Here is a 20913-nt window from a genome sequence, read left to right as displayed (position 1 = left end):
ACAGTGGATCCCTATGGCGTAACAACACTAGTACCCAGCCCAGATATCAACTTTCTTTTTTTGGGGTGGGGGGAATCTGCCGTTGTTAAGAATAGGGAATCAAATATCAATATAAAAGTTATCTTCTCAAGGCAGATTCGCAGGAGACAGGGTAAATTCTAGTGCCTGTGTTGAGTTGCACTTGAGATTTATTTTACCACAGGAACGATTTTGACAGATTATGTATTTAATAGGTTTTGTGGGTGGGCATGGGAATCTGGTAACCACTTACACACAGTTTATATGAGCAGGCTGCCGAGTTGCAAACAGCTGACTTACAAAATGAGCCTTCGGAATACCACCCGGCGTACGGACTTCCTCTGTGCCACTCACTTATGGTTTGAGCACTTTATCTTGTTTAATGTCTTGATGAAGAATTAGAAAATTAAGTGGGAAAGAAAAACACCTGTCAAGTGCAGAGAATCCTCCCTGTGACACAATAACAATGCAGGGCAGTTGATGAATAGAATGGGAGGAGCCCCTCTAAGTCATGGGAAAGCCTGTGGTTATCTGGCCTCGCCTCTTCTCTGCCTTGCTTTCTCTGCCTCATACAGTCCATTGCCAAATAATATTTTCACTGTCATAAGCCACCTTAGTTAAATATTTAATTCTACAGAGTCATAGCCAGGGACCAAAATGTCATGCGTAGATTTTATGAAAGTAATAAAATGCTTCAGAGAGTACAGTTGCTCGGTGTGGGGCCCGTTGCATCTGATAAATGAGTCACATGCCTGGTCATGTGTTTCCTCACAGAGTGACGATGGCTGCTTATCTGTGTGCAGCCTTGTTATTTGGAGGAAACAAAGATAAGAAGTTTTTGCTGTATGTCTGAAACCCACGTGTAAAAAACTATTTTTATAGAGTAGCCTTTTCTTTCCTGCTCTCCTGCCCCTAAATATTGGAGCAAAGTGAAATTTCCTGCAACAGCTGATTGTAAATAGTAAGCGCTCATTAAAGGCCCTCTCTACCTTTTATCTCCCAGCAGTTGCCTCCGAATTACATAAGAGGACCCTTTTCACATCCTCCAAATAGACAGCTCTATACCTTTGTGAGTTGGCTAAAATACAACATGTAGCTGTGTTTTCTTATGACAAAAGGTTTATTCATTTTAGAAATACGGAAGCCTTTTTGCCTAAGCCTGTGATTTAAAATTTTTCCTTTTCTTCTTATGTATTTCCTGAAGTTTCTACAAAAATGTAGTTTCCAAACAAAAATATTTAATGTTTCAAAAGGAAAATAATGCAAATATGCAGAAAGATGTTATCCATTATCCAGAGGTAATCACTATTACCATCATCCTTTCTAGGGCTTTTCCTATATATATATGTAATTGATATTTATTTATTTTTTATTTTTTTTAACATCTTTATTAGAGTATAATTGCTTTACAATGGTGTGTTAGTTTCTGCTCTATAACAAAGTGAATCAGTTATACATATACATATGTTCCCATATCTTCCCTCTTGCGTCTCCCTCCCTCCCACCCTCCCTATCCCACCCCTCCAGGTGGTCACAAAGCACCGAGCTGATCTATTTTAAAATGAGACTGTATCGTATGCGAGGGCAGGCTAACTGCTAAAGCAACCTTCAGTTTTCAGTGGGAATAAACTGTACCAGTCTATTTCCGCTTCACTGTCTGGGAAGGGGCAGTAGGTGGTGGTGGACAGGGCAGAGTGAGGCAGGGGATGCTCTATTCCACTCCCCTCCTTTCATGGAGTTCCCCCTTCTTGGCCTTCAGGATTTTCTCCAATGAGCAGGGGGAACAGGGAAGAGAATGGAGGTGGGTGAGTGGGGGGACCTTGTCTGGAAAATGTGTCCATCATTTTTGTGGGGGGACTTTGTCTGGAAAATGTGTCCATCATTTTTGTCCACATCTCATTGGCCAGAAGTTGGTCACGTGACTGCAATTTATGCTGGGAAACGTAGTCTAGTTGCAGGTCCGAGTCAAAAAGGGAAAAACAGTCTGTTGAACCACGAGCTGCTCTCTAACTCAGTTGTGTAAACCGTTTTGAAACTTTCAAAAGAAACCAAATCGTTTATTTCGAACATGCTTTTGTGTGCAAAATCTGGTTCCCTCTCCATCTCTACCCTATGTGAAGCCCCACCGTCTCTTGCCAGATCTTCTTATAATTGGTCTTCCTGCTTCTGTTCTTGTTCCCCTGTAGTCACTGACCCCCAACAACTGAAGGGGTCTTTTAAAAACTGAAGTCAAATTTTATCACTCTCCTGCTTGAAACTTTCCAAAGATGGTTGCATTAATGCCCACCCTCTAATGAGGCTGGCGTCTCGGCTCTCTGACCCCACCGGCCATGCTGCCCTCCCTCCCTCTGCTGGCCCTCTGGCCTCTCCTCTTGGACTTGCCCTCTGCAGGCGGTGGGACTTGCCAGCATCCCTGAGTGAAACTCCCCCCACCCCATCACCCGTCAGCTTCAGTGTCACCGCTCCAACCACCAGTCCTAGATAGCCTCCCCTCTCGCTCTACTTAGTTACTTCTATTTAACTGTCATGTTGTTGTCAAGGCGCTCAACCACCATCAGAAATCGTCTGGCTTGTTTGTATATGCTTGTAATCCATCTTTCTGTTTTCTAGATTGTGGGTTCCTTGAGGCGGGAGGAACTCCATCTTGCTCCCATCTGTGCCCCCAGATAATGAGTCCTGCACGCGGTGGCTACTTAGTACATACTTGTGGGATGAATGAAGGTCTTGACAGATTCTCACTTTTTTTTTTTTTCCCCAAGGACCTCTGCTTCATTTTTTTTTAATTTTTAAATTTTATTATTTTTTTATACAAGTTCTTATTAGTCACCAGTTTTATACACATCAGTGTATACATGTCAGTCCCAATCGCCCAATTCAGCACACCCCCCCCCACCCCCACGCGGTTTTCCCCCCTTGGTGTCCTTACGTTTGTTTTCTACATCTGTGTCTCAACTTCTGCCCTGCAAACAGGTTCATCTGTACCATTTCTCTAGGTTCCACATACATGCGTTAATATACGATATTTGTTTTTCTCTTTCTGACTTACTTCACTCTGTATGGCAGTCTCTAGATCCATCCACGTCTCAACAAATGACTCAATTTCGTTCCTTTTTATGGCTGAGTAATATTCCGCTGTATATATGTATCACATCTTCTTTATCCATTCATCTGTCAATGGACACTTAGGTTGCTTCCATGTGCTGGCTATTGTAAATAGAGCTGCAATGAATATTGGGGTGCATGTGTCTTTTTGAATTATGGTTTTCTGTGGATTTATGCCCAGGAGTGGGATTGCTGGATCATATGGTAATTCTATTTTTAGTTTTGTGAGGAACCTCCATACTGTTCTCCATAGTGGCTGTATCAATTTACATTCCCACCAACAGTGCAGGAGGGTTCCCTTTTCTCCACACCCTCTCCAGCATTTGTTGTTTGTAGATTTTCTGATGATGCCCATGCTAACTGGTGTGAGGTGATACCTCATTGTAGTTTTGATTTGCATTTCTCTAATAATTAGTGATGTTGAGTATCTTTTCATGTGCTTCTTGGCCATCTGTATGTCTTCTTTGGAGAAATGTCTGTTTAGGTCTTCTGCCCATTTTTGGATTGCGTTGTTTGTTTCTTTAATATTGAGCTGCATGAGCTGTTTATATATTTTGGAGATTAATCCTTTGTCCATTGACTCATTTGCAAATATTTTCTCCCATTCTGAGGGTTGTCTTTTCGTCTTCTTTATGGTTACTCACATATTTTTAATGACAGTGTTATAGCCCATTGCATGGAATTGCTTTGAATATTTAACTGTCTACTTTTGTGGCTTTTTATTTATTTTTTTAATTAATTAATTAATTAATTTGGCTGCATTGGGTCTTCGTTGCTGAGCACAGGCTTTCTCTAGTTGCGGCGAGCGGGGGCTACTCTTCCTTGCGGTGCGGTGGCTTCTCTTGCGGAGCATGGGCTCTAGGCACGTGGGTTTCAGTAGCTGTGGCTCACGGGCTCTAGAGCACAGGTTCAGTAGTTGTGGTGCATGGGCTCAGTTGCTCCGTGGCATGTGGGATCTTCCTGGCCCAGGGCTTGAACCCATGTCCCCTGCATTGGCAGGCAGATTCTTAACCACTGCACCACCAGGGAAGCCCCTACATTTTTAAATTAAAAAAATGTTTTGATGACTCCGTTTAGCTAGTTTTGGGGGAATTTTATGGATTTTTTATTTTATTTTTATTTTCTTAGGATTGATTCCTAGGTGAGAATTTGTTTACTGAATGGGTGTATGTACAAAATATTAAGGTGTTTAGACCCTCCTGGTTTGTTTCCCCATGAAGTTGAGGGATCTGGTATAGCACACTCTCAATAATACTGGAAGGTGGGCTGGGAGGGATAGGGGGTGGGAGTTTTGTCTGTCTTCATTCCTGTATCCCTAGATCTTAGAACAGATGTTCATGTTTACTAAATGAATAAATCAATTTCCATAAAAAATTCTAGGTATCCCTTCATTTAAATTTATTTTTATTCATTTATTTGTATAAATGTTCCCTGATTTTTAAAATGTATGCTTTTGCAAAGTAGGTCTGTCCAATGTAAGAACATTCGCCCAACGTTAAACCTAAGGGGCCTGGGTGTTAGCTGGGCTCACCCTATTCCTTAGAATCCAGACAAGGTTCCTCCGAGCCCCCTCTGGAGTTGGTGGTAAGTCCAGGATTCTGCCCAGGATTTCCCAGAAACCCAAGGGCTGTGAGACAAAGAGACCATTTCTAACCAGAATTCTTGTCTTCTTCTGCGTGACTTGTGATTGACTGTAGTTTGGTTTTCATCACACCGTCCCTTCTTTATTGCTCCCACATCAGTCACAAGTGCAAGACTAGGTGTGTTGCTCTGAGTTGGTCATTGGAAGAGTTACTGCTTTGTAGACCCTCCATCCTCCTCCGCAAAGGTCCTTTCACCCTTCTGTCGCCAGATCACACATCTGCTTCAGCCAGCGTCAAGGACGGGCCTGGAGACGTAGCGCTTTCCTTTAACAGTATCCACCCTCTGGGGGTTGCAGCCGTTGTCCGCCTTCTGCACAGTGGTGTCTGGGAGAATTGATGATTTGCAATATTTGTCATTGGTGAGAGGGGCAGAGAGTTGGGATGGGGGAGGCAGGGAGACAGAAAAAAATAAGTTCCTCTCCAGCTGTTCCTTTTCCTCATTTCTTCTTCTGAATGATTCCTTATTCCCCCAAGTAAAGTCTTAACCTCTTCGCCTTGCTGATGAGGATTTCATTTTAACCCATGGTTCTCCATTGGTATGCTACGGGCACTAGTGGGTCATAAGCTCTTCCCAGGTGTACTAGGAACTGCCACAGGCGTGTTGCCGAATTTTGATCCACGTGTAAAAATACTTCAACTGTGGCGTTCCTTGAGCTGGGTAGGCCTTAGGAGCTGTCAAATGATGGCTGTGGGGTACAGCCTGCTATGAGAAACAGAAAAGAGCCTTAGCCTAGATAACGTGCCAAGAAAGAATCCCTGGTGATGGGTGGTGAGCTGAGTGTGTAAGAGAAAGGGGAGGGCACTCAGCACCTGCTTCAAGGACCAAGGGAAGAGCATGTAACCCTGGGAGCTTTGGTACACCATGTGGTAGGGTCCTGCTTTAGGTCCTGTTTAGTAGGGTCTCTGGCTTCGCTGAATCCTTTCGTGAAGGTTGCCAAACATACTAAATCCTGCCAGACTTGAATGCAGGCCTCCTTTGAAAGGGAATTATAAACACACACGTGTTGGTGTCCCTTGCTGTGTTTGCACGTGGGCAGCCTTGTGTCAGGGGTGGATGGTTGGAAGGGTGAAGGATCCTGGAAAGTAGAGGTTCTCAAACATGGGTTCCGATTGCCTGTATGTGCGCGTGATCTGGGCGGCTCATCGATAAGGTTCAGCACCCTTTTCACTCCATGTTTTATTTCACCCTGCCTTTATCTCCTTTGACAGGACATAACGTACAGATCATTTAGGGTTTCTTTCCCTCACCTGTGTCTTGACTAAACATATTGGGTAGATGAATTTCCTATTACTTCTCTCTTGCCCCTCAGCACTTGGGTCCCTGAGGGCTCCATCCCTAGCCATTTTTTCTTCTCACTCGTCTTGGGTAACTTCTCACAGATCTTGAACTCTACCTACCACCTGTCAGCTCTACACTGATAACTCCCAAGTCTCTAGCCCAGACTAGATCTCTCTCCCATTTATCTGTTTAGTCATCTCTTTTTTTTCCCACCTGGTTGTTTCACAGGGCACCTTGAATTCAACCGAATCCTCTGTTTCAATTTATGTTAAGACGTAGTGGCCCAAACTGGAAATCTGAGAGTTATCCTGGACTTCTGCCTGCCCTTCCCCCTAAGCCATCTCATCTCTCCTGAATGTCTTAGCCCTTAGACTAGACTTCTTCTGGCATGGTACCATCACAGGGTCCTGTGCTATCGTCTGCCTATCACTCTCAGTAGACTGTCAGCATATCCATGTCTATATTTCACGTCCAAGCTCAATGCCCATAGGAGCTGCTTAGAAAATATTGGAATGAATAAATAAGCAGGTGGATGGGATGAATGAATGAATGTTTCTGAGGTGTTTTGGGGTGACTTCCGTTTAGGATGATGCTTTTTATTTCTTTTTACTGGAATGAGACATTATTTTTGTTTACCAGCACCAACATTTTGAAACCGTAATTTTGAGGAAATATTTTACCATGTGAAATTCCTCTCTCAGGCCACACACACAAATATATTAACTTCAAAGGAGGAATTATTTATGAAATTTATGGTATGTTATTGCACTTGGTCATTTATCTAGGTGGTTTCGTGTGTGCGGTTGTGTTCTTGGTACAGCTGGGAAATATTTACTGTCTGTGGCAGGAATCATTGATCTGCATGACCTAGTTTGAATTAAACTTGAGCTTAATTAACTTGGATGCTCTCAATGTCTAGGGTTGTAGGATTTCAGAGCTGGAATGTTGCTTTTTGAACTTCAGCGTAAGGAAGGATCGCCTATGCGTAAAGAGTAATCATTGACTTTGCATGTCGGCTGAGAGAACGATCGATTGAAAGTCCATTTTGTAAACTACTTTTTTTCCCTCTCCAACAGGGAGAGTCCCGTATCCTCAGAGTGAAGGTTGTTTCTGGAATTGATCTCGCCAAAAAGGACATCTTCGGAGCCAGGTATGTTTGCTTTGTTATCTGGTAGGCTTCTGAAGAGAGTTTAAGCAAGCGCTTTTCAAGTTCAGGTGCATCGGAATGACCCGGCGGGGGCGGGGGCGGGGGCGGGGGCGGGGGCGGGGCGGTGCTTCTTAAAGCAGAGATTGCTGGGCCCTGCCTCCCGAGTTTCTGATGGAGTAGGTGATGCTCACGCTGCAGCTGGTTCAGGGACCACGTTCTTGCAGGGGTGTAGACCTTGTGCAACAGAGGCAGTTAGCGGGCTTGGCCTTCCTACAGGTTGATTTCATGAGGAAATTCGATTCAGATGTTTCTGTTTTTCTGCAGTAGAAAAATAAGTTTAAGAGCATGTCTGTGTTCATTTTAATATATTCCTGTTTTTTGTTTTTTTTTTTAAAAAAACAACCCTAGCTGAGGGAAACAAAGTATTGTTTTGTTCCTGGGAGAACTGGATATTTTTTGGCATGTGTAATTTTGGAATTAAGAGACTTGGTGATTTCTGTGGCATTTACGGAAGCACTCACAGCCTCATCATTCTGACTGTTTTAGTTAGCATTTTTATTTTGCGTGTAGCACCCGGTATCCCTGTATCTTTCAGTCAGCCCTACTGGCTCTTGACAGTGTGTTGCCTTAAGTTGCTGGACTGGTAGCAGAGTGAGGATTAGAGCTACTTGGAACTAGGATTTGAACCAGATTTCGGAGAAGAAAGCCCTTTTGAACTTTTGACCTAAAGGATATATTAGAGATGATGTAGTCCAACTTCCCTGTCGAATGGAAACAGGAAAGGTTACTATTTAAATCCAGTCACTTATGAGGCCCCCGGTCCCTGCTCAGCGCTCTCTTCCAGTTGGGTACCTGATGGGGTTGAACCAGAGGGCCGTGCTGGCCGCTAGAGTCACCACATTGGAACACGGGGTCATCCCGTGAGTCTCCGGGACCATTGCCCGTAGTGACGCTCGGGTTCAGGGCCTCAGCCTGACACTGGAGACCCTGAGTGATGAGGCCTCGTTCTGTCCAGCTAACCTCATCCTCCCAACACCGCGCAGAAGCCCTCGTCTGCCGTGGGTCGGCACACCTCTTTTAAATTCTGTCCTGTTACCATGCCCATTTTGAGTTTTGTCTAGCAAAGAAATCAGTAAGCTACTAACGTGATTTGCGTTAACGAGCAAAAATAAATCCAGGCATATCTCACTTTGTTGCGCTTCCCAGCACTGGTTCTTAACAAATGGAGGGTTTGTGGCAATCCTGTGTTGTCAAACGACGGTTGACATTTTTTAGCAAGAAAGTATTTCTAAGTTAAGGTATTTACACTTTTAAAAAAAGACATAATGCTATTGCATGTCTAATAGACTACAGTATAGTGTAAACATAACTTATGCACTGGGAACCCAAAATTCGTGTGACTCGTTTATGGTGATATTCGATTTATTGCGGGGCTCTGGAACTGAGCCTGTGGTATCTCTGAGGTCTGTCTGTAAATAAGTAAAATTGATGGACGTTCCGATATCAGGGAAATACTTTTTTTAATTTCTGATGCTTACGTGTGCCCCAGATGACTAACTGAGGGTTAGCTTTCTGAGTTGTGTCACTGGGAAACCGCATGCTTTGGGGCACTGCCATCAGCCTGACTGCCATCAGCTGCAGGTGATGGGGTGGGGAGGGGCAGGGGAGGCACATCCCACCTGCAGGCTCTTTCTCATTTGACTGTGAAGCCACCCTGAGCGGTTTACCACGCGCCTGCGCTAATGCTCTAGCATTTCACTTGCCTCTTACTAAATTAGACGTTTATTGGAGACAGAGACATCTTACTTTTTAGCATCTTTCTTCTACTGCTTAACACAGCACCACGAACAGGACTGGGTCAGTTGGTTTTTAAATTTCAATGTTTGCATGCTGGCCAGTAGACTGTGCTCTTATGTCAGAAATGCCTGTTGCTCTCACTGGCTCTTTGCATCAAATGTTAAGAGTTTGGAAGGAAGAAGCTGGATTTGGAATATTACAGTCACTTTTCCTTCGATTCATTTTTGTTTTGTTTTGTCCAAAACTCTTCATAAAAAAAAAATGAAATTGATTCAGATTGTGTTTTTTAGCCTGTTCAGAAGCTCTGAGGTTAAGATTGGTAGCGGAATTGGGCTCCAAGTCGTAAAAGAGCCGAGCAGATCTGAACTGTTACCATTTATGTGAAAAGAGGAAGAGTCATTTCTTTGGGGCAGGGCTGAGAGGAATTATAGATAATGCCTCAGGAATTATAGATAATTAATAATTATAGATAATGCCTCAGTGTTGTGGCTTCACGAACCGAGTGCCAGAAAATGAGCAGAAGCTCTGAATCTGCGTTCTGCCCTTCACTGCCTTAGCTTAATAAATTCAACACACACACCCCTGCCTGCCTGCCTCCCTCCTTCCCTCTCCCCCTGTCTCAGGGGCCAGAGTGCTCAAAGCACCCGTTTGCCAGTGAGTGGGTGCCAGTTGGAGGGTCAGGTGACCATGCAGCGTCCCGCCGCACTGGCATCTCCCTGGAGAGTGGCGACAGTTCTTGCCTCGTTATTTTGCCTAGTGACCTGTGGTCTCTTCCACGTTGTCTCATGCACATCCTTGCAACCCACCTCTGTCACAGTACGTTAGCAGAAAGCAAGGAGAGCAGTTTTCTCGTCACCGGCGGGCGGGGTCGGGGAGAACCCCAAGATGACTCTGGTTGGCTGGCAGCGCTCACGTGTCCTGGGGGAGTAGCCGTGAGTGCGGCAGGTGTTCTAATGTCTTCTGCGCTGTTCCCTGGAGTGAGACCCTTTTCTCCGTGTCCTTCCGAACCACAGGCCGGCAGGCCCCCCTTCTCCCCCAGCCTGTCACTGAATCTTCCCTCCACCTCTGTGTCTTCCAGGACCCTGATTCTCCCTTCACAGAAGGAGGGCTGGGTAGGCACTGGGAGCCCTGATGGATGGAGAAGGAAGGACAGTCTTCCTCAGCAGCAGCGTCAGGCACTTGGAAGTGGTAGAAATCAGATAGAGGCTTGGACGTGTTGGAAGACGGATTTACAGTCTCTGAAGTCAAAGGAGGCTGCCTGGGTCACGTGGCCTGAGGGTGGGGGAGGGCCTGGCGTGTTGGTCGGAGTAGGCGATGCTGGAGGGTAGAGCAGTGCCCTCCTGGGCGCCTGAGGAGAGGCTGCCTGAGGCTCCAGCGCTGAGGACTGGCATCGGTGGGGGGGCCCTGGCCTCTAGGCCTACCTCTCAGCTTGGTCTCATGAAGACCACCCTTTTCCAAAACAGAAGCGGGTGCCTTCTGTATGCAGTGTTTGTAACATGGTATTACTTCCCTTTTGACGTGTTATTGGCATTTTGCACATGGCCTACCTTTCTAAAGAGTCTGATTTTCTTTGGCCCAAGCTTTTAAAAAAGAAAGAAACTTTCCACTCACCGCGCACCTGAAATGCCCTTCTCCTTACCTGCTCTCTCTGTCCCAATCCAGTGCTGAGGACACAGGATCACTTTCCAGCTTCCATCCAGCAAAGTCTCACTTTATTAAAAGAGTCTTTATTGTTGGGAATGTCCTGGCGGGGTCCCATGGTTAGCACTTGGCGCTTTCACTGCTGGGGCCTGGGTTCGATCCCTGGTCGGGGAACTAGGACCCCACAAGCCTCACAGTGCAGCTATTTAAAAAAAAAAAAAAAAAAAAAAAAAGAGCCTTTATTGGAAGAAGATTTGATAATTGAGCTGTTGCTCCCCTGGAACTTCTCAGCAGTTGGTCTGTGTGGAGAATTGCGGCAGTAGAGAAAGATGTTATCTTTTGGACCCTACCTTCAGGTGGAGAAGGGCAATCCTATAATCTGTCATCTAAACAAGGGACACTTTTGTTTGCAACACGTGCTGAATCAAATGGGAAGTCAGGACATGGGATGTAGGTGGAGACGGTGGTCACCTTGGGTCAGAGGCACCCAACCGTTAAGATCCATACTGTGAAAAAAAACGCTGTGCAAGGCTTTTGAGCGTTTGTTGTTGCTGTCTTAAGATTGGCCAAAAGAAAATCAGACTCTTTCAAAAAGTAGGCCACGTGTAAAATGCCAATAACACATCAAAAGGGGAGTAAAATCATGCTGGAAACACCGCATACAAGAGGGGTACCCACTTCTATGTTGGAAACAGGTTGTCTTCGTGAGACAAAGTGCAGCGTTAGGGGATCAAGGTGACACCGCCACCTGGGAGGTCCCTTGGATGCTGTGCTGGTGGATGGTTTGTCGCTACTCGCTTTCTGATGACCCACCGACGTGTCCACACCTCCCACCCTCCAGCCTGCTGCAGAACGTTTGAGCTGAGGCGCAGACCTAGCCAGATGAATCCCCTCATCCCCTCCTTGCCTGGTTTGATCTGCGTTTGCCTGTGGGCCGAAATCCCAGTTTCCTGTTAAGGTGGAGGTTTCACATCCCTTTGTAACGCAGTGTGCCACGCCCTCTCTGGTTGGTTTGCCTCCTGCTCTGGTCCCACCCTGGCCGCTGCCTGCTTCACAACCCGCCCCCCCCATCCCTACACACAGCACATTCTGCCTTTGCTCCCTCCGCCCCTCTGCACCCCTGGCCTCACCCTCACCTGCCAGGCAGCTCTGCCGGTCATCTCCTCTGCTGGTCCCTCCCAGTTCCCCAGCAGATCACTTCCTGTCTTTCATATGCCCTACAACCCGGAAGTATTATGTGTCCCTCTGTTGTTGTTTTATGATTATAACTATTTCTTTCTCCCAGACTACATTTTTAGCTTCTGACAGCTAGGGTTTATTTAATTTATTTTTTATTCTCCCTGCCTTACACGATACCGGCACATAGTGGATTCTCAAGAAATATTTACGGAAAGAGTGAACGATGACCTCATCTCTTCCCCCCTTCCCTCCTTTTCCTGCCCCTTCACTGAAAACTCACCTTCCTCTAAGTGCGCCGTGGAACGTGCTGCTTCTTGCCTTTGCGGGTGTTTCCCCCTCTGCCTGGAGTCTGCTTACATCCTTTCTGGCACTGCTCGCCCAGCTCTCCAGGTCCAGTTCATGTGGCAGCACCTCTGCTGGGCTTCCCAGCTCAAGAGGAGAAAGCAACTCTTGTGCCTAGGCTGTCCTGGTTCCACAAGTTTCCCCCTCCCTCCAGCCCCGGTCTCAGCTCGGAGGCTGTAGCTCTTGTTCCTGTTTGTAAGCCCAGAGAGATCCTGGCACAGGGCAGTTGCTTGAGTTGACTTCAATAGTAGAATCTAGTGATAGAACCTAAGCTATGGTGCAGGGTCGCCAGCCTGGAGGAAGGGTCACTTTTTTCTAATTCTCAGAGGTGCCCTTAGCTCATCAGGCATCTCCCTCACCCCCACCCTGCCATCCAGGGCAGGTGCTTTTTGTAATTCTCACAAAGGGTCTGTGTAGACCAGTGGAGGAGGCCCGCCTAGGACTCTGATAAAAGGTGAGCGTGGAGGAGGGATTGAGGGAAGCGAGCACGAAGACTGGTGTCAGAAAAGCATCTCGGGGAGCCAGCGGGATGGCAGGCAGGAAGGGTCTCCGTTTGATGCTGATGTCTTTGCAGAATCACTGCTTCAAAGCCCACAGAAGGGAACACACTTGCTTGTGGTGGTGGATATAGAAACTTCTACTTGGGGGGCATGAGGCTGAGCTGGGGCTGCCATGGAAGGTCAAGACCCTGCACCAACCACTTAGTCTTAGGGTCAGAATGGAGCCATTGGCACGAGTCATGGGTTGGGGAGCACGTGGCTGTCATTCCAGACAGGAGAGGTAGAGGCAGTGGGCCGGGCTCTTCACGGGCAGTTACAGGTGGGGTCGGTGGGACCACTCTCACTTCCCAGGGAGGCTTTTAGGTACTTTCTCATGTGGCAGGGATGAGTCCTGCTGTTTGGCCACAACAGTGTGTGCAGTTTGGGGTCCGTGAGTCATGCTTTCTTAAAATGGGGTATAAGGAAGGAGGGGAGCAAGTCACGATAGCTCCTGTTTATTGAGTGCGTCCTACGTGCCAGGCATGGCCTGACCTATCTACACAGGAGCTCGTTTGATTCTCCCCAAAGCCCTTATGGCGCAGGCCCTATTCTTCTGTCCATTTTGCAGACAAGGAAAACACGGCAAGAAAGAGAAGTTGCAAAGTCTATATTCCACTAGTAAGGTTTAGAGCTGTGAGCTGACTGAGAGCCTAGGCTGCAAAGTCTATATACAACTAGTAAGGTTTAGAGTTGTGAGCTAAGCTGACTGAGAGCCTAGGCTCTCAAGTTCTTTACAGGCTACTTTGAGTGCTTCCAGGTTGGCTGGCCCAGTGCACGGAACGTGCTATGAAGTCATCAGAGTCTGCCTTTATGAAGAGGGAATAATTATCTCCATTTTTAGGTGAGGAAGTTGAGGTTCAGAGAGATTGTCACCAGCCCAGGATGAAACCGCTCTGTAGTGAGTGGTGGGACCAGCGGAGTCCAGATTTATCTGACTTCAGAGCTCTTTCCCATGGTGCATTAATACGCATCTTGAACGGCCAAGGGTCAGCCATTGGATGGGCCGTTGGCCTAGGTGACTGTTAGATTGGATGACTAGGCATTTTTTAAAAAGCAGATTTAAAGAACTAGCCAGTGTGTGTGGTGGCAGCTAATCAAGTGCCTAGAATTGTGAGTGAATATCATCAAGTATTAGATTTCGAATAGATAAGTAAGATCTGTTTTTTTTTTTTAAACTTAAAATACCTTTTCGCGTTTCAAACTGTATTCTTTTTCAGGTAAGCTTGTATCTTAAGACATCCAACCTTTTGTCATAGGCTGAAGTGGTAACTGAATAGGATCATTTTAGTGCAAGTTTTAGATCTACCCTCCCCCCTTTTCCTCCTTAATTACGATCAGAGTCTTTATTCGAGGTTACCGCGGGTGGAATGCTTTGGAGACTATATAAAGCTGCTCCTTAAAATTGAGCAGTGCTGGCGAAGACAGACCAAGTCCAGAATTTGATGCGTGCGTGCAGAAAGTTTCGGGACCCAAATCTCACAGTTGCTTCTTTATCGTGTGGGTTGAGCCTCAAGTTAGACCTGTTTGGGTTGCTCTCATTTTTTCTTCTGGCAGCTGGTGATTTAAAATTTAAAACACATACGACTCGGGCATTGGAGGGATGTGGTAAAAAAAAAATCCTTCTGTCTTCCAGTAATTGAGACTGATGGGGACTTAATGCCACCTAATGACAGCTCTGTGGCACCAGCTTACTCCAGTCCCCACCGTCTACATTTAAGTCGTTAACATTTTGCCACATTGGCTGCATCTATCTTTTTTTCCCTGAAGTATTCAAAAGGGATCATTCAGACCTCATGACACTTAGCCCCTAAATACTTCAGCCTGTGTCTCTAGGAGAAAAAAAACAAAAACCCTATGCCTTCCTAACCATCATGCAGTTTTCACAAAATTAACGATAATTGCCTGCTGGACTCTATTACCTGGTCCATTATCTGAATTCCCCCAACCGGCCCTGAAATGCCTTTTACAAGTGGGCTGCTTAAACCAGAATTCAGTTGAGAATCACGTATTGCAGTTAGCTGTGAGGTCTCTTAAGACCCTGTTAATCAAGAACAGTCTTCGCTCCCCTTTTTCAATGACCTTGAGGGGTCAGTAGGTCGTCTCTCTGACCACATTTGATTGTTTCCTGTGGTATCATATAATGTGTTCTTCTTTCTCCTGGGTTTCCTGTACCTTAGGAGTTGGATCTAAAAGGTTGATCAAATTCAGTTGAAACTTGTAAGACAGGAATGGGGGATGCTATTTGATCAGGAGGGACCCAACATCTGGTTGTCCCGTAACTGATGATGCTAAAATTCATCCCTGGGTCAAAGTCTGTTCCCTCCACTGTTAAATTACATTTTCCCCCAGGGGACCAGCAAGAAATGGGTGAGGTGATAGTTTGGCACTAGATACATGTAAATTTTAAAACACTAATTTGCTTTTTCTCCCAAAGGATTAGAAATTGTTTTTTCTTTTGCCCCTTTTGGAAAACAGCGCACAAAAGAACTCTCCTCCTTTTACAGATTGAGAAACGTTGAGGCCATAAGTACCTTGAGGGTCCCCTTGCTAACTGTCAGCACTTCTAGGACACGAGGCCAGGGTTTGTATAGTGTCAGGGTTTGTATAGTGTGGGTTCTAGACTGAACCCACAGGTGTGTCTCTGTGGCCCGTGGAACACTAAAACAAAGAAATAAAAAATTTGAGCCAACGTTTGGGAGACTTCGTATTAAAAAACCAGATTTCTAGGTTTCTGGAGAATCTCGATGACCTAGACATCCTGGCCCGTGTTTCTGTGAGGCCGCGTGGCTGGAGCTGTGTGCTGGTGGCGCCCTTTGGGTAGGGCCGTGCCCTTGGGGCCACCATGGACCCCACACCTCCTGCTGTGTTGTGTGTGGCTGGTATCCCTCACTGACCTGGCCCTGAGGTCCCTGGAGGGACCGCCTGCGTTGGGTGCTGACCCTGCCCTGGGTGGTCTTCGTTGTGTTGAGCTGACCTCCCTGAGGCACACCTGGCCCCTTACGCTCTGCTGACACTGTGTTTGTGACCTGCCAGCTCTGTGCAAAGCTCCCTCTCCCTCTGGAGGCCTGTTGGAGCAGCCTTAGCTATCTAGGGTATTGCTGAGAATCACAACAGCAACACTAATGGCCTCTGGCATATTTGTCTTAAAATCCTTGTACCTAAGAGCTCTTACAGTTAGTCATGCCAGAGCACAGAGCACCCAGCTCTCAGACTGTTTATTCTCATTGTTCTCCCCTGACCCCCAAACCCTGAAATGACGTTAAAAGGTATTAACCCTTTCCTCCCAAATAAAGACCTCTTGTAATTCTGCAGCAGGCACACGGCTTTTTGTATATTTGTGCTTATCTCCTGGTCTTTGAATGGATGAACAGATGCAACCTCCTTTTTATAAAAAAAATAATTTTTAATTTTTTTTGGCCATGCCACGTGGCATTTGGGATCTTAGTTCCCTGACCAGAGATTGAATCCATGCCCCCTGCAGTGGAAGCGTGGAGTCCTAACCACTGGACCGCCAGGGGAAGTCCCTGCAACATCCTCTTAAAATATGTCAATCACCGTTTGCACACTGTTCAGGCCACCAGGTTTCCCAGACAGAAACGTGAGGAGTGGCAGATGGGTCAGTGCGCAGGGCAAGCACGTCTCCATCCTGCCTTAAGCCCCAGGCTTGCTGTCCTAGAGCCAGTGCTGTAAGAATGGATGTTTAGAATGACCTGGACTCCCTGAAGAGGCTATGCTGGAGTATGCACTGATTCAGAATTCAGGGACTATCTGATCAGTTTTAAACTATACCCTTATAGACTGGCCTTTGTGTCTTTCCAGTTTTGGTAAATAAGGGCGTGAAGTAGATGAGCCACATTTATGTACCATTCCCTGCTGTTATGTTAATGAGAATCCCTTGTTCAGAATCCCCCCCTTTGCCTCAACTCCTGACACATGAATGTGTTGGCATCTGTCACCTAAAGGGCCTGGGCTCTGCCACCTGCTTTAATACAGAGAGGAGGGAAAATTGCAGGATGTCTCGCCCTTACCTTCATCAGTGATGGACGATGCTCTGGTCCCTGAGTCTCTAGGGCAGGGAATTTGATGCGTTTTAGGAAGATGAGAGCGCCCCGCACGTAGCAGATGCTTGATAAATTTTGTTCATCTGGTCACAGTGGAGCCTGAGAAAATGGAAAAATTAAAAAGCAGCTGAAGAGCCGTGGGCAGTATTTTAATCCACTAACATAATGAATTACAGAGGGCACCAGTGGGGGTTGGAAGTCTGAGGATGCCTCTGGGGAGTGGTGAGGTTGGACCCTCTGCCTGACATCACTGTGTCCTGGGGCTCCAGCATCCTTCCTCTGCCTCGCCCCGTCTACCCACCCAACCCCGGCCAGGCTGCCTCCCTCCCCTCCTTCCTTCCTTCCTCTCTTTCATTCCTCAGCTGCCTGTGTCCCCCCAGCTCACCCCGGTAGCACTACTCTTGCTTGATCCTAAAGTTTATTCTATATTTGTCTCCCAGAAGTTCCCCTTTTGGTGATGGGAAAGGATGTAAGGAGCCTAAAGTATTACAAGGAAGGGAATGTTGCCAACTTGAGATGAGTCAGAAGTGAAAGCGTTTGGGGATGTGTAAGACAATGAAGATAATATTTATTTCACAGAAATGGAGCCTTCAGGAGCACGGCCAGTAGGTATTGCATGGAGAGAGGTCTGACGTTCGGATGGCGGAGGGCGTATGCTATAGTTTCACCACTGAAGGAATGAGGGAGACGTTCCTCTCTCTGTTAATGGTTCCCCAGTGTTTTAGGTGAGGGCTGGCTCTCCAGCTCCCTCTCAGTGGTAAAGCCTGGAGGAGGCCTTGAGGAGGGTGGGCTCACTGTGCACCTGCACTGGCAAAAGTGGCACGACTGAAGGTGAAAAAATTGTTATGCCTAAAAAGAAATTTGCGTTTCAAATTTTCAACATTGCATTTCCATTTGCTTTTCAAAATGCACACTCCACAATCCATTTTGGTTTGCAAGGCGGAAACAGAGACACAGATGTAGAGAACAAATGTGTGGACACCAAGGGGGGAAAGCGGGGGTGGGATGAACTGGGAGATTGGGATTGACATATATACACTAATATGTATAAAATAGATAACTAATAAGAACCTGCTGTATAGCACAGGGAACTCCACTTGGCTGTACAGTAGAAACTAACACAACATTGTAAAACAACAACTATACCCCAATTTTAAAAAAAAAAATCCATTTTAGATGTATCTCTCTGGAACCCCAAAATATTATTTTTCAGATCCAAATCTCGTATGTTGGATTATTGCATCTTCTAAGAAACATTCATAAAATTATTTCTGTTTAATGTTTATATTTAGGGCAGGAACCTGGAAAGTGAAGTTTTTCAGACTGCCTTAGAAGTTTAACCAAACTGGCAGGTTCTCCAGTGGTAAAGACAACTTTTCCTAAGTGCTGCTGCAGGCAGTCTGAATCGGGGCCAGCAGACCTTTTCTGTAAAGGACCAGAGAGTAAATAGTTGAGGCTTTGCAGGACTTACAGTCTCTCAAGATAGGACTAAAGCAGCCAGGACAGTATCTAAATGAATGGGCTTGACTGTGTACCAGTGGCCTGTGGGCTACAGAGTTTGCCCGCCCCTGAGAGTATAAGCTATTGATTCTCTATAACATATGTATTTAGAACTGGGGGTGCCAGTGTTATTCGGTCATGATTTCCAGATTAACTATTTCATTGAGCTGTTGGTTGGTCAGTGGCAGACAGGAATTTAGCCAGTATTGACTTTTTGGGCATGAGGGGGTAGGGTTCCTAGATGCAGCGGTAGCTTTTAATTTTTTTTCCTTTGCTCTCCAAGGGCTGCATGCTTACGATACAGCTTATGAAATGTTTTACATAGGCACTGGATTTTAAAGTCTGCAAATGAATACAACTGAAAAATGTTTTTGTCTTAGAGAAAATGATTTCTCAGTGCTTTGTATATAACTACACGAGTAAGAAATAAAGTTGAATTTAATGCATCCCAGCAGATGCAGACACATCGTTTAACTTAGGGTGTGGCCATTAAAATGTTGCCTCTTTTCTCTACCGAATATTTCTTAAACTTATGACCTTACTGCCAGTAATGTTTAATAAGGAATCTGCAATGTGTAACTCTTCAGTAAATTATTAAAAGAACTGGCATTCCTACTGTATAATATCAACACAAGTGATGCAAAGTGTGCCTTGCCCCAGTGGGTATGTGCTAACATTCCTTCTGGCTTGCGCAGAGGGATGGGGAATAAATAAACTGCAAGGTTTGTTTCCAGGTCTGTCTTTGGTTGTTACAGGTACATTGTTGTGCTTCCCCTTTTGAAGAACTGATTATTGTTTCAAAGTCTCTGCTATTTTTAGATGCTCGAAATTAGGCATTCAAGATGGGAAGGTAGAGAAGCAGTTGAAAGAAATACTGTGTTTCAAGTTTGAGGGCAACTGGTTGTGAAATCAAAATGGATGAATCATAACTTTATCACAGTTTCTTTTTCTTTTTGCTAGTGAGAAAATGATAGTGTTGGTTATATAGCCGCTCTCTCTCACTCTCACTTGTAAACCCTTGGGAGTTCATTGCACACAGGGGCTTTAATTTTGTTGAAGTGATTTTCAATGTTATCTGCAGTTTGGACAGCAGAAGAAAACATGCAAATTCCTTTCTTCCAAAATGGATTACCGGCTCCCTGCAGTGTGATTTCATTTCCTCTCTGTTATTAAGTATGTAGTCGAACCATCATGTGCTAGAAATGAGATTTGAGTGACTATATACCTCAGTCAGGCTCTTTTGTGTGCAAAAACAACAACAAAACCAGTCTCTTGGCCTGAAATGTCAAAATATTTGGTCTTTCTCTGGACTAATCTTTCCCAGCCGGTGACTCCACCGTCTGTCTGGGCATCCAGGTTAGGGACCCGGGAGTTGTCCTCGGCTGTCTCATCCCTCCAGCTCTGCCTGGTCTCCGTGTTTGTGCCGAGGGCTTCCTGAGCGGGGGTCACACCTTCACGTCTGTCTTCTGCATACAGAGAATGCTCCCTCTCAAACAGGCTGTATTCCGCTCCTGGCCGACCCTCCAGCGGCCACTCGTTGCGGTGGATCAAGGTCCTGGCTCCTTAGCCCCAACTCCACCGCCCTCCTGGGCAGCCGTTGGCCTCCGCCTCCCCCAGCAGCCGTGCTCCGTCCGTGCCTCCCAGTGAGATCTCCCGCAGGCAGCTTTCCCTGTCTCTGCGCCCGCCTCGCCCAGGTGTGCAGCCTCAGCTTCGTTTGCACATCACTGTGCTCAGTGGTCACACTGCACGGTGTTGGGACTTTGCTAGACCGTCATCTCCGCACCCCGCTGTGGTCCCACGCTGGGCACCATATCCCTGACAGCCGTCGCCACTCCCACCCCTTTTAACGCACCTGGCAAACTATGGTGCGTGCGCATGCCTCACGGCCTAGTTGGTTCTCAGAGCCCTCCCTGCCACTAGGCTGAATTTCTTTTTCCTGCTTTTGTACCCTCCCAGTGATTTGTACATGCCCCTATTTTCCTTACCCTCTCATCTCATAATTTTTAATTTTATTTTTCTGTATGTATTGTTAAGCCCCTCATTCTTTGCAATACTCAGGTTATACATTTTAATAATATGAAAAGTCTCTACCAGAACATACCACATTACTTTTAGCTCCTTCCTACTTTGAAGTTACCACAATTGCCTTTAACTTTAAGGAGAGCCTCACCCTTAACCCCTCTGTCCATGTAAAGTTCGCTGGAGGAGAGGAACTGTGAAGCATCCCTAACCATCAAGGCTTCTGAAGGGCTCTTTCTTGTGTTAAGGGTTCACTCGGGTGTATGGGGGATTATAGCTCCCTCTGGTGGCCAGATCATCAGGTGCATTTTTTCTGGATTTTTTTTTTTTTTCTTTTTTTTTTTTTAACGCGGGCCTCTCACTGTTGTGGCCTCTCCCGTTGCGGAGCACAGGCTCCGGAAGCGCAGGCTCAGCAGCCATGGCTCACGGGCCCAGCCGCTCCGCAGCATGTGGGATCTTCCCGTACCGGGGCACGAACCCGTGTCGCCTGCATAGGCAGGCGGACTCTCAACCACTGCGCCACCAGGGAAGCCCTGGATTTTTAAAATGGTATTCAAATCTAATAATTCTTTGGAGTTCTTTTTTAATTTTAAAAATAATTGAAATCTTGTTTGTTTTGGCAGGTATTTAAATCATTCTCAAGTAG

At 46.1% G+C, this 20913-nt stretch overlaps 1 protein-coding gene across 8 annotated transcripts in view; it reads left to right on the top strand.

The window, feature by feature from the left end:
• NEDD4L (NEDD4 like E3 ubiquitin protein ligase) overlaps positions 1-20913 on the top strand; it is a 346917-nt gene that overhangs the window by 112812 nt on the left and 213192 nt on the right. For all 8 annotated transcript variants that reach the window (XM_082853615.1, XM_082853611.1, XM_082853609.1 and 5 more), the window contains exon 2: positions 7119-7192. Coding sequence is in view for 7 of the 8 variants with exons in the window: in XM_082853611.1 (XP_082709737.1) it covers positions 7119-7192 (74 nt within the window). In the remaining variant the exon portion in view is untranslated. The remainder of the gene's footprint in view (positions 1-7118; positions 7193-20913) is intronic.

The sequence above is a fragment of the Leucopleurus acutus genome, assembly GCF_964270905.1.
Source record: "Leucopleurus acutus genome assembly, chromosome: 13".
Taxonomy (NCBI): domain Eukaryota; kingdom Metazoa; phylum Chordata; class Mammalia; order Artiodactyla; family Delphinidae; genus Leucopleurus; species Leucopleurus acutus.
Note: the sequence above shows the minus strand (reverse complement) of the source record. Positions and strands in the feature narration are given on the sequence as shown.